A 20,116-nucleotide genomic window follows, 5' to 3' on the forward strand; every position below is an offset into this window, starting at 1 on the left:
TCAGCGGTGGTGGCTGGACTCGGGGTCCGTGAATGTTGCATGATCGAACGTGTTTGGTACATTCTCAGCTCCTGCCCAGGTGCCTCCCAAGCATCAGGTGTTGTGGCTCCCCACACCCTTCCCATCTGTGTGTAGCATGACCACCACCTTCCTACCGTGTGTTTGTCCTATCACGGCTGCTGTGCCTAACGGACGCTTTGCTTTCCAGCTACTTTCCTATAACCAAAGCCCTTGAACGACTTTGCGTTTCAGAGACGACAGGGTATTAGTTTTTCATGATTGCTCTGAGGATTGCCGAAAGCAAATGTAACTTACAGGATGGAAGATATTGGAGACAGTAATTATAGATGACTTTTCTCAGTTTTTTGATTGTGGTAAAGTTACACAGCACTCTATTTTTAAGTGTATGGTTTTGTGGCATTAAGTGTGTTCACACTGTCGTGCTGCGATCACCGCCATCCATCTCCAGTACTTTCTGGTCTCCCCACGCTTGAAACTCGGTCTACCAAACACTAGCTCTCCTCCCGCCCCAGCTCTGGTAAGCACTACAGGTTGCTTACAAAATAAGCTTTTTCAGTAAGAGAAGGGGCAAGGAAAAGAGCTCTAAAGACTGTCTTGAGATTTGAGGAAGTGTTTTAGGTTTTGTTGTGTGGTTCCCGGTGTAAAGGAACTATTGAAGACGTGGGAAGGCGAAGGTCTGTGATCTCAGGAAGTGCTGGGCTGGGCAGCTTTCCCACTGTGACGGGGGCACTTGCCCTCAAACCTGCCTGAGATAATCGCGTGAGGATGGTGCTGCATTGTGACAGCTCTGAACTTGGTCCCCTTGAACGTTGCCAGGTACATAAGCTTTGGCGGTTACCGTCTAGTGTCTGTGGGAGACCTAGAATTTGAACATTGTTGACTTTAGGACACACTCATTTTATAACACTCTACCTGTTCTCATCAATAGGAAATATGCTGTGTCCTTTTTTTTTTTTTTTTTTTTTTGAGAGGGAGTCTCGCTCTGTCGCCCAGGCTGGGGTGCAGTGGCCGGATCTCAGCTCACTGCAAGCTCCGCCTCCTGGATTTACGCCATTCTCCTGCCTCAGCCTCCCGAGTAGCTGGGACTACAGGCGCCCGCCACCTCGCCCGGTTAGGTTTTTTTTTTTTTTTTTTTCGTATTTTTTAGTAGAGATGGGGTTTCACCGTGTTAGCCAGGATGGTCTCGATCTCCTGACCTCGTGATCCGCCCGTCTTGGCCCCCCAAAGTGCTGGGATTACAGGTTTGAGCCACCGCGCCCGGCCTTTTTTTTTTTTTTTCCCTTAATATTCTGTGTTGCTGTAACAGTAGTTGCAGCGGACGCTACTTCTGGTTCATGGTCATCACCAAACACAAGCTTCAGGAAACCGTGTGAAAAATAAAGGGGAAAGTGCTTTTCTGCAAAGGGCTTTTTTGAACATCTTGTTTTTTTCTGGAATATATGTTTTGGTGTAAAACGTTTTCATATTTAGGGGTTTGTAACGTGTTTTATACTGGTTAGCTTTGAAACCCCATGTTTTTGCATGCCATGGGGCTGCTTTATCCTGTTATTCTATGATATAGCAGGTTGGCAAAACTATTGGTTATTTCACTTTAAAAACCAAAGCAGCTTACAGATTGAGTGTGATTCTTGTAAGAATTTCATTGTAAAATTGATTTGTGTTCAACAAGCTTACTGGAATGGCTAGATCCGTGGACAAAAAGATAAGAACATGTCAAGTCTCTGGGCCAGGAAGGACTTCCAAATAATACAAGTGATACACATTAATTTCTTAACAAAAGATTAGATTTAGTACATAACTGTTTAAAACCTCCATATTTTCTATTATAGCCATTCCACAGTGCCCATGGGGGTGGGCTGCAGGACTGCCTATGGAATCCAAAGTCTTTGGGCGTTGAGGTCCCTGCAATAAAATGGCATCGTGTTTGCATATGACATATGCACATCCTCCTGCAGACAGTCATGTCAGGGTTGCTCGTAACAGCTATACCATGGACATTCCATGCGAGTAGTTGTTTAAAGAATAATAAAGTCTGAATGCTTAGTACAAACACATTAAAAAATATGTTGATCTATGGTTGGTTGAATCCACAGGCCTGGAACCCCGGGAGAGAGTACAAACTCTAGAAGCAAAACGAACAAAGCACTTGAGGTCAGCAGTGACGGGTGTGGGATCACACTGAATCTCATGTGTTTTGCTGTCTGTGTCACTGTGTCCCGTGTAAACGGGAATCATTTGTAGCTTAAGGTAAAATAGGTAACAGGAAACACTACAGAGTGGGCACGAAGGCGCGCCCCTCATTACCCCGTGTTACAGCCAAGCGTCTGCCTCCTAGGGAAGGATCTGTTCTGTGGGGAGACTAGATGTTGATGATTTCCGGATGTGTGAAGGGAAACTCCCTCCGAGAAGCGTGGCTTTGGCCGGAGCACATCAGACGAGAGTTAGCGTGGCATGGAGTTTCCACAGTGGCCCTCAGGCCTGCTGCTTCTCTCCTCTCCCCACCCCTGGCCCTGACTCTTACCAAGGGAGGCAAGTTCAGCTCCAGCTGAGCCCCGCACAGGGCTGTGGGTCTCTAGGGCAGGTGCCCACCTTCGCCTGAACAGGCTGTGTCAGAGGAGGGTCTGGCTGTACTTGAGCTGTGAGAGATGCTCTCAGAGATCCAGCATCCTGAAAACCCAGGTGCTGAAGGTTCCTCCTCTTCCACCATCCTGCGGGGAAGGGGGTCTTATCCTGCTTCCCCTCAACCCAAGCTGACTTCTTGTCTGTTCTGTACACCTAGGTTTTCAGAACAGTTTTGTTAATCATCTAGCAGACAAACAACCATAAGGTGACAGCCTGGGAGGGTAGACGGCGCTGGAAGGTAGTTTCCTGAATAACAGCGTTCAGTTTCCTGTTTTGCCATCATTTGACCCAAGGCCCCAAGATAATTGAAATATTGTCAGCCAAACACCGATTTTTTATCTGAGTTTTTTTTTTCTTTTTAAGTTATGGGTGCAAACTTATAACCAGGGACCTGACAAAAGAGAAGGATTTATTTGCAAAGTGAATGTCGGGGATGGTTGGCATTTGCCAACTCTGACTAGCAGGGACCCAGGCTGCTTCCGTTCTGCCGCCCGACTCCTGACCCTCCAGCTCCTGCCCCTGTTCCCACCAGCAGGAAGAGGAGCGGGAAGGTGCCTTTTCCCCTTTAAGGGGGTGAGGTGAGAGTTGCACCTGCCACTTAGCTAGTCCCTGGGGTGATTCTCCAGCATGCGTGGGAGTTGGGTTTGGAGGCCTGAGCCCCGTGAAGCTGGGGTTGCTGTTCCCTGAGCAGCAGGAAACTGGACTCTGGGAAGTGGGGTCAGAGGGTAGCATCCTCAGGAGGGGCCTCTCGTCCCATTTGACATCTTCAGTGCAAGAGGGGGTGTGGGCTTCATGGTCCATTGACAAATAGAACGTTACTTTTTTTTTTTTTTGAAGCACATAGAACCCTAATTCCTTTGGCTTTTACTAAAGTGGCATTTTGTAATTCCACATGATTTCATTGATATACTCGCAGGAGAGAATGCTTCCTGTAAACCAGAAGGATCTCTGCGACAGTCCTCGATCCATAGAGAGTTCATTTTCCCAAGGTTATAGACACAGCCTTAGGAGGGGTTGAGGACACACTGCGGCAGCCTCAGGAGGTCCTGGACATGTGTCCAAGGTGTTTGGGGCACAACTTGGTCTTACACATTTTAGGGAGACGTGAGACATCAATACATGTGAGACGTACGTTGGTTCAGTCTAGGAAGGATGGACGGCTCGAAGCGGGGAGGGATTTCCAGGTCACAGGTAGATCAGACAAATGCATTTCTGGTGCATCTTTCCAGAGGAAGCAGTCAGATCCGCATTTATCTCCGTGTGCAGATGGTGACTTTGAGTTCTGTCCTCTGTCCATGAGGAATTTCCTTGTGGATCGGTTGTGAGGGAGGTACGTGGCTTTTCCCCCCACCCCCAGTAGCTGTCTCTGTTAGGAAGAGCATGGGAGGCAGGTTTGGTCTAAGCTCTGCCTCACCTTGACGTCCCTTTACCTTAGTGATTTTGGGGTCCTGAGATGTATTATCAACTTCATGTTTCTGAACACACTGGCACTCTAAACAGTGTTGTAGGAGGCATCTAACTTACTTAGAAGAAGAAGAATATTTGGAAACACTTGAGCACCTTCGTCCTTCAGAGAACCAAGCCTTTGTTTAGTTTGCTTTGCCCTGAGGCTGTTACGCTGTCCCGGGCTGTGCGGCCTTAGAAAGCTGTGCCCCTGGCCGGGCGCGGTGGCTCAAGCCTGTAATCCCAGCACTTTGGGAGGCCGAGACGGGCGGATCAGGAGGTCAGGAGATCGAGACCATCCTGGCTAACACGGTGAAACCCCGTCTCTACTAAAAAACAAAAATACAAAAAACTAGCCGGGCGAGGTGGCGGGCGCCTGTAGTCCCAGCTACTTGGGAGGCTGAGGCAGGAGAATGGCGGGAACCCGGGAGGCGGAGCTTGCAGTGAGCTGAGATCCGGCCACTGCACTCCAGCCTGGGCGACAGAGCAAGACTCTGTCTCAAAAAAAAAAAAAAAAAAAAAAAAAAAAAAGAAAGCTGTGCCCCTGTGAGCTACTGCCTGTGGAATCTGGTGACTTTGAAGTTAATCCAGCAGCTACATATTTTGGAAAGCAGATTCCCTCTTAAAGTGTTGGTGATTATGATTCTAGCACTAGAATTTCAGTGTGTATTTTCCACCCATCTTACTTTGTCTCCTCATACACTGAGATGCTGCTGCATTTGCTCTTAGGCTTCACGGAGGGAGGGTCAGTTCTGACCCTTTCTTAGATATTGACCTTGAACGGACAGAATCGAGATTCAGGAAAACTCTCGAGCTGTGAGAGTGTGCTGATATCTATGTAAGTGGGGTTCATGTGTCAAACTCAGGTTTAAGAAAAACCAATTCTAGGCTGGGCATAGTGGCTCACACCTGTCATCCCAACACCTTGGGAGGCTGAGTTGGGCAGTTCACTTTTGAGCCCAGGAATTCAAGACCAGCCTGGGCAACATAGCAAGACCCTGACTCTACAAAAAATTAAATAGGACAGGTGATGTACACCTGTGGTCCCAGCTACTCGGGAAGCTAAGGCTGGAGGATGACCCAAGCCTGGCAGGTGGAGGCTGCAGTGAACCATGATAGCACCACTGTACTTATGGTGCACTGTGCCTGAGTGGCAGAAGAACCACCACCCCCCCACACACAAAATATCAATTCATGCAGTGGCCAGTTCTGCTGGGACCACCTGTTAAGACTACTCTGGGCCTCATGGTTTGAGAAGCGTCTGTCCGGGGTCGAGAGGGAGTAGCTTGAGGGCCTAGAAGCCAGTTCTTGTGGTTGAGCGTGATTGCGTGTGTGGAGTTGGGGGCAGGGCTCTCCATGGCATGAGTGGGTAAATGGATAGGCTTCCAGGACGAGCCCCTGTGACTTTGCCTGGTTTACATCCGTCCAATACAAATCCACAGGCTCTTACTCTAGAAGCTTCTGCAGGGGCTGATGGACTGGCCTGGGGACAGAGGGTGCCCTCAGAGCCTCATGGTGTTGTCTGGTTTAGGAAGAGCACTTAGTCACCTAGATCTAGGATTTATGACACTACAAGGGGACTCCTCACACTCGGAGCAGCATCCATCTGCATTCTAGACTTGGTTCTAGGCAAAGTATTTTGGAGCCTGTTGGTACCCTGTGTTCTGTTTATGTGTAAAACAAGTTAGAGTTATAACTAGTTAAAACCTATTTTTAACATTTTGTCACAGAATATGGCAGTTGTGGTGGAGCCTGGCCAGAGACCCCCACACTCAGACGCTGTTGCTTGCTGGAGTTGCAGGCGTTGCCTGCATCGGCTGCCCCTCCCGGCGTGTCTGTGTTCTTGACACGGGCGCCCATCGAGGCTCGGCCTGTGGGAGTCGTGCAGCCATTTGTCTCCGTGTTCCTCTGAGGTTCCGCAGACTTCACGGTCCCGTGGCAGAGCGTACGGTATCTGCTTGCATCCTGATTTCCCCAAACCCCAGGACAGACCAAGAGTTCCTTACACACAACTGCAGAGGGCCCCGTGGCGTGGATTTGCAGAGACACAGTGTTTCCCCAGCTTGGCCTTCGTCTCCAGAGTTGGCTTTAGGGTGATAGAAGCTTCCTTCAGACTGGGGGGCCTTGAAGCTTTGGTGCTAGGAATTCGGTGACCAGCACGGATGATACCCCGTTTCTCTGCATTTGTAGCAATAGTTGTTAACACGACCACGAGATGTACAGAGGAAGGAAAAAGGAGGTTTTATTTTCAGAGTAACACTCTGTGCTTTGGGAAATGTGGTCTTGGGGGAGCTGTAAGCACACGCCCCTCAGGAGGGGAGGAGGCCGCGGCATTACACGTTCCGGGGTTTGTTGGCTGTGTGTGTTCATCGGGCTCAAGGAATGTCTGAACGTTTACAGGGAAAGTGGGGTTTGTTCATCCGGTTCGTGCAATGTCTGAACACTTACAGGGAAAGTCTAGCACACATGCAGTGAGTTAACCTGTAACATCCGTGTTCGCCTTGGGGCAAGTGTAACATTTGAAATGAGGTGGACTGGGCGTGTCATGTACAAAGGTGAGCTGTTGGGCGCAGACGTTTATGCGCAGCCTCAGTCACAGCCAGGACTGGCTCAGGGTCTGCAGCCTGTGGCAGGAAAGGACACTCATGAGGCCATTCTGTCCAGTCGGGGCTGCCGGCAGGGTCCCAGGGTGGGGCTGTCTGGTCGACCGGCATCTGGAGTCCACCCAGGTCCAGTGGGCAGCGTTCCTCTACACCAGGCTTCTGATTGTGGAGGAGACTTCATGCTGGTTAACACACTGTACAGGAGTAATGTTGTGGGGCTTTGGGGTCCACCTTCCCTATGATGCCGGTTACATTTCTCTCCGGACCTCACAGCCACAGAGACTGCACCTCGTCTGACAGCAGGGGGTGCCATGTTGACATAGTAGTTTATTGTATTAACCTTTATTACTATTTTAATAACCTTTTTTTTTCTTTTTAAAGAGATAGGGTATTGCTGTGTTACTCAAGCCAGTCTTGAACTCCTGGCCTCAAGCAATCTTCCCACCTCGGCCTCCCAAAGTGCTGGGCTTATAGACGTGAGCCAGTGCGCCCAGTCTACAGCCATGTTTTTAAAACTCAGCAGTTTAAAAATCCTATTCCTTTTACCCCCTCAAGCAGGCTGGTTGGCCTTGTGCAAACTGGGGTGTCACGATCTTAGCCCCCCTTTTATTTTTCCCTTTGGCCTCAAATTCTGATGAGAACAGCAGTTACAAAATGGGCTTTAGGTGATTCTTCCGTTACTAAAGCCAGAATCCTCAGCAGTTAGAGATGTTTGTCCCCAGGATTCCAGAAAGCTGTTTTGAGTCAAGCCCGTAGCAAATAAGTAAGGAACTAAACTCTTGGTCCTCTGCTTAGTACCAGGGGAATGGGTTAGTTGCTGATACCCTTTGATCTGTGCTCACGTGCTGCATCTCATCACGGGAAGCAGAGTCGCCCTGTGGAATAAAGCCCGGCTCAAGGTGGCGCGTCGAGACGCTTGGGGCTGTCAGTCCCTTGTACAGCGGCAGACTTGGAGACTCAGTATCGCGTGCAGAGCCCAGGCAACCGGAGTGCATCCACCTTAGAGACCACATGGACGGTCGGCAAGGTGGATGTCCGGGCATATGGCCTTGACAGGCCCACTGCGAGGTGAATTAGGAATTCGTTAGCAAAGAAATCAAACTCGCCTTTGGGTCCCAACTACTTGGAAGGTTGAGGCGGGAGGATTGCTTGAGCCAGAAGGTCAAGGCCGCGATGAGCCATGGTTGTAATACTGTACTCTGGACTGGGTGACACAGTGAGACTCCAAGTCAAAAAAAAAAAACAAAAACAAAAAAAACAAACCTTACTCTTCATAGCAAGAGGGAGAATTTATCAAAGTAACTGAAACAAAATCTTAGATGATGTAATTTCAGTGGCTAAGTGAGCTGTCCAGCCCACGTGGCTGGCTCACAACGCAACAGAGCCAGGTGCTGCTGCAACTGCCCCCCAACCCCGATCGCTTGTGGACATTTTCTGTTTTCCCATATCTCCCTTTTGGATACGTAGCTCGCTACTTTATAGCTAAGCATCAGTAAAACAGGTTGTCTATTTTGAAAAGTAACTATTATGTCTTTTAAGGACAGAAAATGAAGCAGGTGACAATAGCATGGCAACCTGGTGAATAGATTTAGAGGAATATTTAATACTTGGCACCACTCTGATCCCTTCTTCTCTCATGCTTAGTTACAGCTACCGCCTCCTAGGACAGAACACTTTCAGCTCTGTGAGTAGGAATTAAACATGTTCTAAATCAGAAGTTTTAGTTAAGCAGTATTTTATGTGAATGCCCAGATCCTAAGTGTTCACTGTACTGGTGTGTGGTGTTGAAGGAACGAGGGCTTGGGGCCACGTCTATGGTGCAGCGTCCGGGTTCCCATATGTGAGATGAGGTCCATGAGACACGGCCTGGAAGGTTCAGACTGTGGGATTGAAGGGATCTACCCACTCCTGGAAAGCCTCAAGTCTAACTTGACTTGGGCTGGTTTTAGGGAGATGCTGGCAGCGCTGTCCTCACAGGTTACCGGGAGGGGCTCTGGCACCGTCCCCGTCAGGTGTCTCATGATCAGCCCAGCTTGCTCATCTCAGAAGCTGTTGGTCGTGTTCTCGTTCCTGTTGTTCGTTGCGTGTTATTTAGGTTCTGTTCATGTGGGGACCTAGGAAGTTCCACAGTGAGAGGAGAGCCGCTGAGCCGCCTTCCTGCCTGGATGCCAGCCCCACGGAGGACCGTAACTGCTTGAGGTTGGCTTCTGCCCCCGGCCTCACCTGTGGACGCATTGATGCAGTGGTACTTTCTAAGCTCCTGTTGCACACAGTGCTGCTGTATGGATCCATTAATTCAAGGCACTGCCTAATAAAATCCCAGAAGGCTGTGTGTGAAATGGAAAGCTTATTCTCAATTTTATCTGGAAATTCAAAGGACCTACAATAGCCAAAATAAATTTAAAAAAGGGAAACAATGTTGGAAGACTTCACTATCTGATTTCAAAACTTTACATAAAGTCATAGTTTTTAAGGCAGTGGTATTAGCACAAAAATAGACACATACATCAAAGGAACAGAATTAAATTGAGAAATAAAGCCTTGTATTTATGGTTAATTTATTTTTGACAAAGGTCTCAAGACAATTCAGTAAGAGAAAGGTAGTTTGTTTTTTCAACAAATGTTGCTGTGGCAACTGAGTACCCACACACCAAAAAGAAAAACCGTGGGGGAAAAAGTCCCCCAAACCAAACCAAAACAAACAAAAATCCCACTTAGATCCCTACTGCACACACAAAAATTAACTCCAAATGAGTCACAGACCTAAATGAAAGAACAGTAAGACCATGAGACTACTAAAACTTCCCAAAACACAATCCATAGAAATTAGTGAAATAGACTTCATTAAAATAGAAAACTAGTAAGTTTTAAAAGATGATTATCTCCCTATAGCTAATGTAACAAATTACTTTGATCTTAGTGGCTTATAACAAGACACGAATCTATTATCCTATTGATGGAGAAGTCAGAAGTGTAAAATCTAAGTGTCAGCAGAACTACATTCCTTCTGGAGGCTTCAAATGAGAATCCATTTCTTTACCTTTCCCAACTTCTAGAGGCCACATGTGTCCCTGACTCCTGGCCCCTCTTCATCTTTAAAGTGCATCACTCCAGTCTCCAGTTCTTTTCTCTTGTAAGGACCTTCTTGATTACAGTGGGTCTACCTACTTAAACCAGGATAAAAGTCCCATCTCAAGATCTTAAATTAATCGAATTAATCAGCTGCAAAATCCCTTTTAACCACTTCAGACAACAGGTTCATAAGTTCTGAGGAATAGGACCTGGTTATCTTGGGGGAAGGGCTTTGTTCTGTCTGCTACATAATAGATTGTTCTTTCACTGAGACACGTTACATCTGTAAAACTCTTATATTCAGATTACATAAGGCACCTGTAACCCATAAGATGACAACCAACCCATTTAAAACCTGAGCAAAAAATCTGAACATTTTGCCAACATATACAAATGGCTATGAATAGGAATTAGCACATTAAAGGCTAATAAGCACGTTAAAAATGCTTAGCATCATTCATTGTTGCAAAGTAAATACACAATGATATACCATTTCACATCATTTAGAATGGCAGAAATAAAAATAACAGTAACTATTGCTGGTGATGTGGAGAAACTGGAATGCACATATGCTGCTGGTGGAAGTGTGAAATGGTGCAGTTATTTTGTAAATAATTTGGCAGTTTTTAAAAAGCTAAACCTAAACTTACAATAAGAGTCAATCATGCTACTTGGCATCCACTTAAGATAAAGGAAATTATATGCATACACAAAGATATATACATAAATGTCGACGGCAGCTTAATACTGGAAACAACCAACTGGTAAATGAATAAACAGAATGTCATATCTATCAAATAGAATATAAATAAATAATAAGGAATAAACTACTGGTACATGGTACAGCAAGGACTTCAAAACAGGTAAAGGAGGCATAGGGAATTGTGTACATTGTATGATTTTATATCATAAAATTATAAGATCATAAAAAAACCAAAAACCATAAAATCATAGAGTAAAATATTCTATGATATTATTTTCTAGAAAATTTAGAGTGCACTGTTATGATTTCTAGGGTTCTTTTTCGTAGAGCTAACCTTTCATCTGATATCCTTTGCAATCAGCCAAGTACATTCTTTAGCACGTTTATAGTGTATTTCTGCTGATAACACATTCTCTCAGCTTTCATATTTGGGAATGTGTTGTTTCACCCCTGTTTATAAAGGAGATTTTCCCTGGATATGAGTTGACAGGCCTTTCTCCTGCTTTTAGTGCTTTAAAAAATGTCTTTCCATGGTCTTCTGGTCTCCACTGTATCTTCACAGAAGTCACGCGTTGTTCAAATGCTTCTCTGGTGTGTAACTTGTCTTTTTCTTCTGAGTCCTTTCAGGATCTCCTCTTAATCTTGGGATTTCAGTACTTTGGCTATCATGAACTTGGATGTGATTCTTGTCATACTTGTTCTGCTTGGAATTCACTGAACTTCTCGGGGCCGGACACAGGTGTTGGACATCAATCTGAGAAAACTCTGACTCCTTTTTTCAAAGGTCCCTGCTCTTCTCTCTCTTTTCCTTCTTGTATTACAAGTATATTGACATATCACAGGATCTTGAGGTTCTGTTGGCTTTTCTTTCATTTTGTTTCTCTGGGCTTCACTTTGGTTAATTCCTTTTCATCTGCCTTCGAGCCCACAGACTTCATCTTCCTTCTCCAACCTGTTAAGCCTATCAGCGCAATTTCATCTCAGTGTCATATTTTCCAGCTTTATAGTGATGTCTCATGTATACCCTATATATGCACAGCATCTCCTGTCATCGATATTGCCTACCAGACTGGTACATTTGTCACAACTGATACTTCTACAGCAAAACATCATTACCACTCCAACTCCATCATTCACATCAGGGTTCATTCTTGGTGTTGTACAATATATGGGTCTGGACAAATGTATAACATGTATCCACCATTACAGTATCATACAGAGATCACATGATACTAAAAATTCTCCTGCTCTGCCTATTCATCCCTGCCTCCCCCCGGCCCCTGGCAACCACTGATCTTCTTTACAGTCTCCATAGTCTTGCCTTTTCTACGATGTTGTAAAGCTGGAATCATACAACAACCTTTTCAGATTGCTTCTTTCACTTAGCAATATGCCCTTTTAAGTTTCCTCCGTGTCTTTTTATGGATAGCTCATTCATTTTCAGCCTCATATAATATCCCATTGTCTGGATGTACCACAGCTCACTTATACATTCACCTGCTGAGGGGCATTTTGGTTGCTTCCAAGTTTTGACAACTATGAATAAGGCTGCTCTAAATATCTACTTGCAGGCTTTTTGTGTAGACATAAGTTTTCAACTCCTTTGAGCAAATGCCAAGGAGTGTAATTGCTTTATCATATGGTAAGAGTATATTTAGTTTTGTAAGAAACCACCAATCTGTCTTCCTAAAGGCTGTTCTATTTTGCATTAAGACCCGCAATGAATGAGAGAGAATTCCCACAGCTCCACATCTTCACAGGCTTTGGTGTTGATAGTGTTCTGGATTCTGGTGTAGTGATATCTTACTGTTGCTTTCATCTGCATTTCTCTATGACACATGATGTGAAGCATGATTTCATACATCGATTTGCCATCTCTATATCTTCTTAGATGAGGCATCTGTTAGTCTTTGACCCATTAATGTGATGAATTACGTTAATTGGCTTTTCAATGTTAAACCAGCTTTGGATATGTGAAATTCCATGTGGTTTTAGTGCACAATTTTTGTTAGATTTAATTTGCTAATATTTTATTGAAGATTACTGCATCTATGTTCATGAGAGATGTTCTGTAGTTTTCTTGTAATATTTTGTTATTAAAATGGTATTTGGTATTAAAATGATGCTGGCTCTATAGAATGAGTTAAGAAGTATTCCTCAGCCTCTATGTTCTGAAAGAGATTGTAGATAATTGGTATAATTTCTTCTTAGATGTTTGGTAGAATTCACCAGTGAACCCACCTGGGCCTGGCACTTCCTGTTTTGAAAGGTTATTAACCACTGATTCAATTTAACAGATACAGGTGCATACAGATCGTTTCTTCTTGTTCAAATTTTGGCAGATTCTGTCTTTAAAGAAATTGGTTCATTTCATCCACGTTATCAAATTTGTGGCCATAGAGTTGTTCATAATATTTATTGTCCTTTTAATGTCCATGGGATCTGTAGTTATGTTCCTTATTTCATTTCTGATATTGGTAATTTATCTGCTGTATTTCTTTTTCTTGTTAGAGGCTTACAGATTTTCTCTCAAAGAACCAGCTTTTGGTTTCATTGATTTTTCTCTACTGATATTCTGTTTTCAATGTATTGATTTCTGCTCTTTCATTATTTGTCTCCTGCTTAGAATTTAATTTGATGATGTTTTTCTCGTTTTCGAAGGTGGAAGCTGATTGATTTTAGATCTTGTTTTTTTTAACGTATGCATTTAAATCTATAAATTTCCCTATAAACATTACTGTCATTGCAGCTCACAAATTTTAACAAGTTTTCATTTTCATTTACTTCAAAAATTCGAAGAAATCTTCAGATTTCTTCCTTGAACAATGTAGTATGTATAAGTGTATTGTTTAATATCCTAATATATTTTCCAGTCATCTATTATTGATTTCTACTTTACTGTGGTTGAGAACACACTTGTTTGATTCCTATTCTTTTAAATTTGTTAAGGTGTGTTTTATGGACCACAACATGGTATGTCTTGGTGAATGTTCTGTATTCTGTTGTTGTTGGAGGAAATAGTCTATAAACGTCAGTTATATACAGTTGACTGAGGATGCCGATTTCAATTTTGTCCTGATTTTCTGGCTACTGAATTGGTCCATTTCTGATAAAGGGGTGTTAACCTCTCCAACTATACTAGTGGGTTAATTACTTCTCCTTGAAGTGTATCAGTTTTTGCTTTGGCATTCTGATGCTTTGTTAGCAAAAATACATTTCAGGATTGTTACATCTTCTTGGAGAATTGACCCCTTTATTACGTAATAATCATCTCTGGTAACTTTCCTTGATGTAAAGCCAACTCTGTCTGAAATTAATATCACCACTTCCATTTTTCAAAATGAGTGTTGGCCGGGTACGGTGGCTCATGCCTGTAATCCCAGCACTTTAGGAGGCCAAGGCGGGATGATCACCTGAGGTCAGGAGTTCAAGACCGGCCTGGCCAACATGGGGAAATCCCATCTGTACAAAAATAGAAAAAAAAAAATTACCCGGGCATGACGACAAATGCCTGTAATCCCAGCTACTCGGGAGGCTGAGGGAGAATCACTTGAACCTGGGAGGCAGAGGTTGCAGTGAGATGAGATCAGGCCATTGCACACCAAAAAATTAGTGTTAACATTTATATCTTTTTCTATCCCTTTACTGTTGATCTATATGTAGGTCTTTATATCTAAAGTGGATTTCTTATAGACAATATATAGTTCGGTGCATTTGGACTGACATTGAAAGTAATGATATACAGTTGAATTAACATCTACCATATTTGTTACTATTTTCTATTTGTTGCCCTTGTTCTTTGTTTTTGTGTTTCACTCTTTTTATTTCCTTGTGGTCTTAATTGAGCATTTTCTATGATTTATTTTCTTTCCTTTCTTAGCATATCAGTTCTTTTTTTTTTTTTTTCCTTTTTTTTTTTAAAGTGGCTGCCTTGGAATTTGCAATATAAATTTACAAGTAACCCAAGTCCACTTTCAAACGACACTACACTGGTTTCTTGATAATGCAAGCACACTATAATAACAAAATAATCCTAATTCCTAATTGCTCTGTCCCATCCCTTGGGTATCACTGCTCTCGTTCATTTCACTTATATTTAAGTGTGTGTATAAGACATATTTACTGTCACTATTATGAATGAACTGTTATGTTAGATCTATTAAGAAAAATGAAAGATTTTCTTCTACCTTCACTATTTCTTCTTTAATGCTTTTTGTTTTTCTATTTATTTTTTTTTAAACAGACAAGGTCTTTCTCTGTTGCCCAGGCTGGAGTGGAGCAGCATCATTATAGCTCACCACAGCCTTGAACGGGATCCTGGGCTCAAGAAGTGACCCATCTCAGCCTCTCAAAGTAGCTGGCACTATAGGTGTTGGCCACCACGTTTGGCTTTTTTTTAATGAGACAGAGTCTCACTACGTTGCCCAGGCTGGTCTCAACTAAGCGGCCTCCAGCTGTACTCCCATCTTGGCCTCCCAGAGTGTTAGGATGACAGGTGTGAGCCCTGTAAACAGACTGTGCCCTTCCTTTCTTTGTGTACAGCTGAGTTACTGACCTCTACTATTTTCTCTAAAGAACTTTGACCATTTTTTGCAAGGCAGGTCTACTGGCAACAAATTTTGCAATTTTTGTCGGAGAAGGTCTTTACTTTTTCTTCACTTTTGAAAGATAATTTCACAGAGTATAGACTTCTAGGTTAATGGAATTTTTTTCCTCTCAATAGTTTAAATACTTCACTCCACTTCTTGCTTTCATGGTGTTTGAGGGGAAGTTGAATATAATTCTTATCTTTGATCTTCCATAGGGAAGGAGATTACTCCGGTTTGCTTTTTAATCTTTGATTCACCATAGTTGGAATATTTTATGCCCAAGTAGAGTTTATTTTTGTTTTGTTTTTGTCGTCGTCGTTTTTACATTTATCCTTCTTGGTGTTTCTTGAGCTTCCTGGATCTATGGTTTGGTGTCTGGCATTAATCTGAGGAAATTCAGCTATTACTGTTACAAATAGTTCTTCTGTTCCTCTTTCTTCCCCCTTGTATTACCGTTATGCATATTTTATGCCTCTGTGGAAGTCCCATAGTGCTTGGATACTCTGTTCTTTTTTGCTTTTCAGTTCTGGAGGTTGGAGTTGGGTATTTCCCTTTCCACCAGGTCAGAAGGCTCTGATAAAATCCCACCTGGTTAGTCTCTAGTTAACAAGCTTCTCTGGAAGGTAGACCTAGTGAAGAGTGCACCTACATATTGAAAAATGATTCCTATTCTCTTTCCCCTGTAGTAAGTATGAGGGGATTTTTCTCTGATGTTTACTTCAAGAACCTGGTTGAGCTTCTGATGATACAACTCACAAAAGCATGAGACCCATATGCACAGGCCTCCCGGAGGTTTTAACTCTCAGATGTGGCCACACCTCACTGCAGCAATTTGTCAATTCCAGTTCAGGTTTTCCAATCCCAGCGTGGGTTCCTTGGAGCATTGTGCTCCAGTGTATGGTAATTCTCCGCTTTACCTGTCCAGCCAATCTGGGGACAGTGGCTTGCCTGTGACCTCACGTCTCTTGCAGGTTTAAGAAGAGCAGCTGATTTTTCAGTTTGCTCAGCTTTTTACCTGTGAGGAGGGAGTGACAATTCTCAAGATTATCGTGTACGGAACCTGAAATTCCCCAACTCCATTATAGTAAAAAGTGTCTTCCCTTCCTCTGGCCCAAGAATTAAAATATTTTCGTTCTTTGACACATTGTAATTTGATTCCCTAAATATTTATAATTGTAGATTTAAAAACTCGGTCTTCTGCTGGATCTAGACAGGCACTTTCCAACAGAATTATGAGAGTCCTGTTATAGAACTTGAAACCTTCCTTGTAGCCTCATATAAATTATATAAACAGGTACAATTAATTTTACTAGTATATTTTTAACTCAAAATGCTCATACTATACTTTCAATAAGAAATACAAATAGGCCGGGTGAGATGGCTCACATCTGTAATCCCAGCACTTTGGAAGGCTGAGGCGGGTGGATCACGAGATCAGGAGATCGAGACCATCCTGGCTAACACGGTGAAACCCCGTCTCTACTAAAAATACAAAAAATTAGCCAGACGTGGCAGCGGGCAGCTACTTGGGAGGCTGAGGCAGGAGAATGGCATGAACCCGGGAGGCAGAGATTGCAGTGAGCCGAGATCGCGCCACTGCACTCTAGCCTGGGCAACAGAGCGAGACTCCATCTCAAAAAAAAAAAAAAAATACAAATACAATATTTTCTATTTTTTATATTAACTGGCATGTCTTTCACGCAGCAAATCCACTTCAGACCGGGCGCACTTCATGTGCTCAGCCGCCGCATGTGGTGAGTGACAGAGACCATCCTGCATGTGTGTGCACTTTTTACTGCCTTTTCCTTGACCACGATTCTACCTCCTGTTTCTCTGTGTATGCAGTGATTATTTGCTGAGTATTACACATTGTAGGTAACATGTTGAGCACACTCAGGATCCCTAACCTTCCTCTGAAGCTTTCCAGCTCTTGTTTTAGTAGGTAGCACAGGCACTGCTGGGTCATTGTGACGTGGGCAGGCTTGGATTGATTCGCTGCTGGTGTGGATCTGTGGAGAGCTCCAATCCTGCACCCACTCCGATCTCCCCCTCCTGGCTGTGGTAGGGTGGCCATGCTCCGCTCACACCTGAGCTCCTTCCGAGCTCTGCATTCTGGACTTGATAGGATGGCCCTGCTCCACCCACACCTGAGCTCTCGGCGCCACAGTCTGCAGGTGTTCTCCAGAGGGCAAGTGTACTGTGGGTGCGTCTCATTCATTCTCCTGCCCTCGCCCTCAGGTTCTGGCTGCCACAGCTCTTGTCACAGACTAAAAACAGCCACCTCATTCGGTTTGTGCAGTTTTACAGTTGTTTACGGCAGATGTGTGATTTGGGTCCCTGTTCTCTGATCATGGCTAGAAATTTTGGCAAATGATTCTTATATCTTTACATTTGAAAACTAAAGGCAAGTTTCACCCAAAGAATATTAGTGTTGCAACAATCCTAATGAGTGTTTCTCCAGAAACTATAATCCAGGTCAGCAGTCCGTCATTTCATAGAAGATAAACTTCAAGAACATGCTCTGAAGGGCAATGAAACTCAGTAAGATCTTACCACTGTTACCAACAACTAAGAAAAGTAGGTAGGAAATGCAGCTAAGATTTTGATCGAGTAAGTACGGTAATAAACATGCAAACTATCGCTAAGCACAAAATAAGGAGGGAGTAAAAAATTTTTATGATATTGACATTTATGATTTTACAAAACTGCCCCATGTGATATCAAGAGGACTCCTGATGGAAATTTACAAAGGATGCTTTATGGTTTATATAAAAATGTTAGTCAAATCCAAATATTTCACAAAAATAACATTTCAAATAATATTCTTTTATATTTTGTAGACATCTGTACAGTGAGGTTATTCATCACGCATGACCCAGTAACATTTCTTAGCGGTTGGATTCAATACGAGAAATAAGCAAATAACCGCACTGCTTCTTCCATTTCAAAGTCATTTCTCTTATAAAAAGTGAAGAAAAATGCCCGTTGCCTTACATACTGGTTAGTGCCAAAAATTTGGTTTAAAATATTTCAAGTGGGTTATCCTTTTACGTCCATGTTGTTAGTTACACAAAGAACACACACAAATGCAATTTTTTTACCATAAGTTTTTGCAAATTATAACCATAAACTAAAGAAACAGGATTAAGCATATTATTTTTTGAGATAGGGTCTAGCTCTGTTGCCCAGGCTGGAGTGCAGTGGCATGATCATGGCTCACCGCAGCCTCAACCTCCCCCGGCCCAGGTGATTCTCCCACCCCAGCCTCCTGAGCAGCTGGGACCACAGGCACATACCACCATGCCCGGCTGATTTCTGTATTTTTTGTAGGGATGAGCTTTGGAATGTTGCCCAGGCTAGTCTCAAACGCCAGGACTCAAGCAATCTGCCTGCCTTGGCTTCCCAAAGTGCTGAGGTTACAGGCATGAGCCACCACGCCTGGCCTAATCCTTTCTAAAGAGTCTCTATTTATTTTTCTTTTCTTTTCTTTTTTTGAGACGGAGTCTCTCTCTGTTGCTCGGGTTGGAGTGCAGTGGCCGGATCTCAGCTCACTGCAAGCTCCGCCTCCCGGGTTTACGCCATTCTCCTGCCTCAGCCTCCTGTGTAGCTAAAACTACAGGCGCCCGCCACCTTGTCCAGCTAGTTTTTTGTATTTTTTAGTAGAGACGGGGTTTTACCGTGTTAGCCAGGATGGTCTCCATCTCCTGACCTCGTGATCCACCCGTCTCGGCCTCCCGAAGTGCTAGGATTACAGGCTTGAGCCACCGCGCCCGGCCTTATTGTTATATTTTTCTAATTGAGATGGGAGTCTTGCTCTGTTGCCCCGGCTGGAGTGCAGTGGTGGCATCTCAGCTGACAGCAACCTCTGCCTCCCGGGCTCAAGTGATTCTCCCACCTCAGCCTCCCAAGTAGCTGGGACTACAGGTGTACACCACCAGGCTCAGCTAATTTTTTGTACTTTTGGTGCAGACAAGATGTACAAAAGGCATTTCTGTACATTTTGCCATGTTTTCCAGGCTGGCCTTGAACCCTTGGGCTCAAGCCATACACCTGCACTGGACTCCCAAAGTGCTGGAGTTATAGGCATGAGCTACTGTGCCCAGCCCTTAATCACGTGCTGTGACTTAATATTAAAATAAAGAAAGGGAGGAGTCCAAGGGAGCACGTAGGCAGAAAGGGCTCCTTTGCCAACAACCTTGCTAGCACAGCATTCACTCCCTTGCCTGCTGGCATTGCGCTCTTTAGATGAAGAACACTTTATGTGTAAATGAAAAACAAGAACAACATAGGAACACCCTGTCTCTACAAAAACTTAAAACTTAGCTGGGTGTGGTGGTGAGCACCTGTGGTCCCAGCTGCTTGAGGCTGAAGTGGGAGGACCGCTTGAGCCCAGGTGGTCACAGCTGCATTGAGCCAAGAGCTGCCATCATGATGCTGAATTCCAACCTTGGTGAGAGAGCAAGACATTGTCTCAAAACAAAAAGCAACGAAAACCCAAAATGATGTACTGTAAGTTCTGTCCTATAAATTCCACTACCTTCATTTGTAAAGGTACATAAAGGTGAAACTCAGGAGCTGCTTGCTGTAATGTGGACATATGCTTGATCTCAGCTCTGATCTGAAGCACATCCTTCTGTCTCACTGCTTCCCAAGTCTAAGCTAAACTTCAGAAGTAAAAATACTCCCCAAAATGTTGTACATTTTCAACTATTCATATTGTACCTTAAGTTTCTCTTGTATTGGAGGAAAAACACGGTGTCATTTAAAGTGATATGTAGCTTCAAAGTGGGATGTAAGGTGATTCAAGTCCTTTGAGAAGACAAGCTTGTAACAATGACATGAATAATGTTGGAATAAAAATCACAGAAACTAAACATCAAATAACGTAGGTTCAATCTGTGTCTTTAACAAGTATCCGGATAACTAAACTTTCTGCTTTCCTTGGGTGTGAAGATCATGAAATGTAGTTTATAATTATTTGGGTAGAGAAAATAGAGAATTTGGGTAGTTATGTAAAATTCAAGATTAAAGAAAAGCAGTATTATGTAGCAGAAATACAAATT

At 43.7% G+C, this 20,116-nt stretch overlaps 1 protein-coding gene and 1 long non-coding RNA gene across 36 annotated transcripts in view; one reads left to right on the plus strand and one right to left on the minus strand.

Moving 5' to 3' along the window:
• LOC135966385 (uncharacterized) overlaps positions 1 to 8,918 on the plus strand; it is an 85,823-nt gene extending 76,905 nt beyond the window's left edge. Inside the window, exon 3 of the long non-coding RNA XR_012419816.1 lies at positions 8,785 to 8,918. This is a non-coding gene — a long non-coding RNA (uncharacterized lncRNA). The remainder of the gene's footprint in view (positions 1 to 8,784) is intronic.
• Positions 1 to 20,116, minus strand: part of LOC141408000 (disco-interacting protein 2 homolog C-like) — a 274,075-nt gene that overhangs the window by 85,911 nt on the left and 168,048 nt on the right. For 8 of the 35 annotated variants that reach the window (XM_074005970.1, XM_074005957.1, XM_074005959.1 and 5 more), the window contains one exon: positions 19,397 to 19,499. The exons of 16 other annotated variants lie outside the window; for them this stretch is intronic. In XM_074005970.1, coding sequence (XP_073862071.1) covers positions 19,397 to 19,499 — 103 coding nt within the window. Of the gene's footprint in view, positions 1 to 7,959; positions 9,017 to 9,230; positions 9,857 to 14,282; positions 16,069 to 19,396; positions 19,500 to 20,116 lie in introns of those variants that run through there. 11 more of the 35 variants (XM_074005967.1, XM_074005966.1, XM_074005955.1 and 8 more) reach the window with 8 other exon arrangements.

The sequence above is a fragment of the Macaca fascicularis genome, chromosome 11, assembly GCF_037993035.2.
Source record: "Macaca fascicularis isolate 582-1 chromosome 11, T2T-MFA8v1.1".
NCBI lineage: Eukaryota > Metazoa > Chordata > Mammalia > Primates > Cercopithecidae > Macaca > Macaca fascicularis.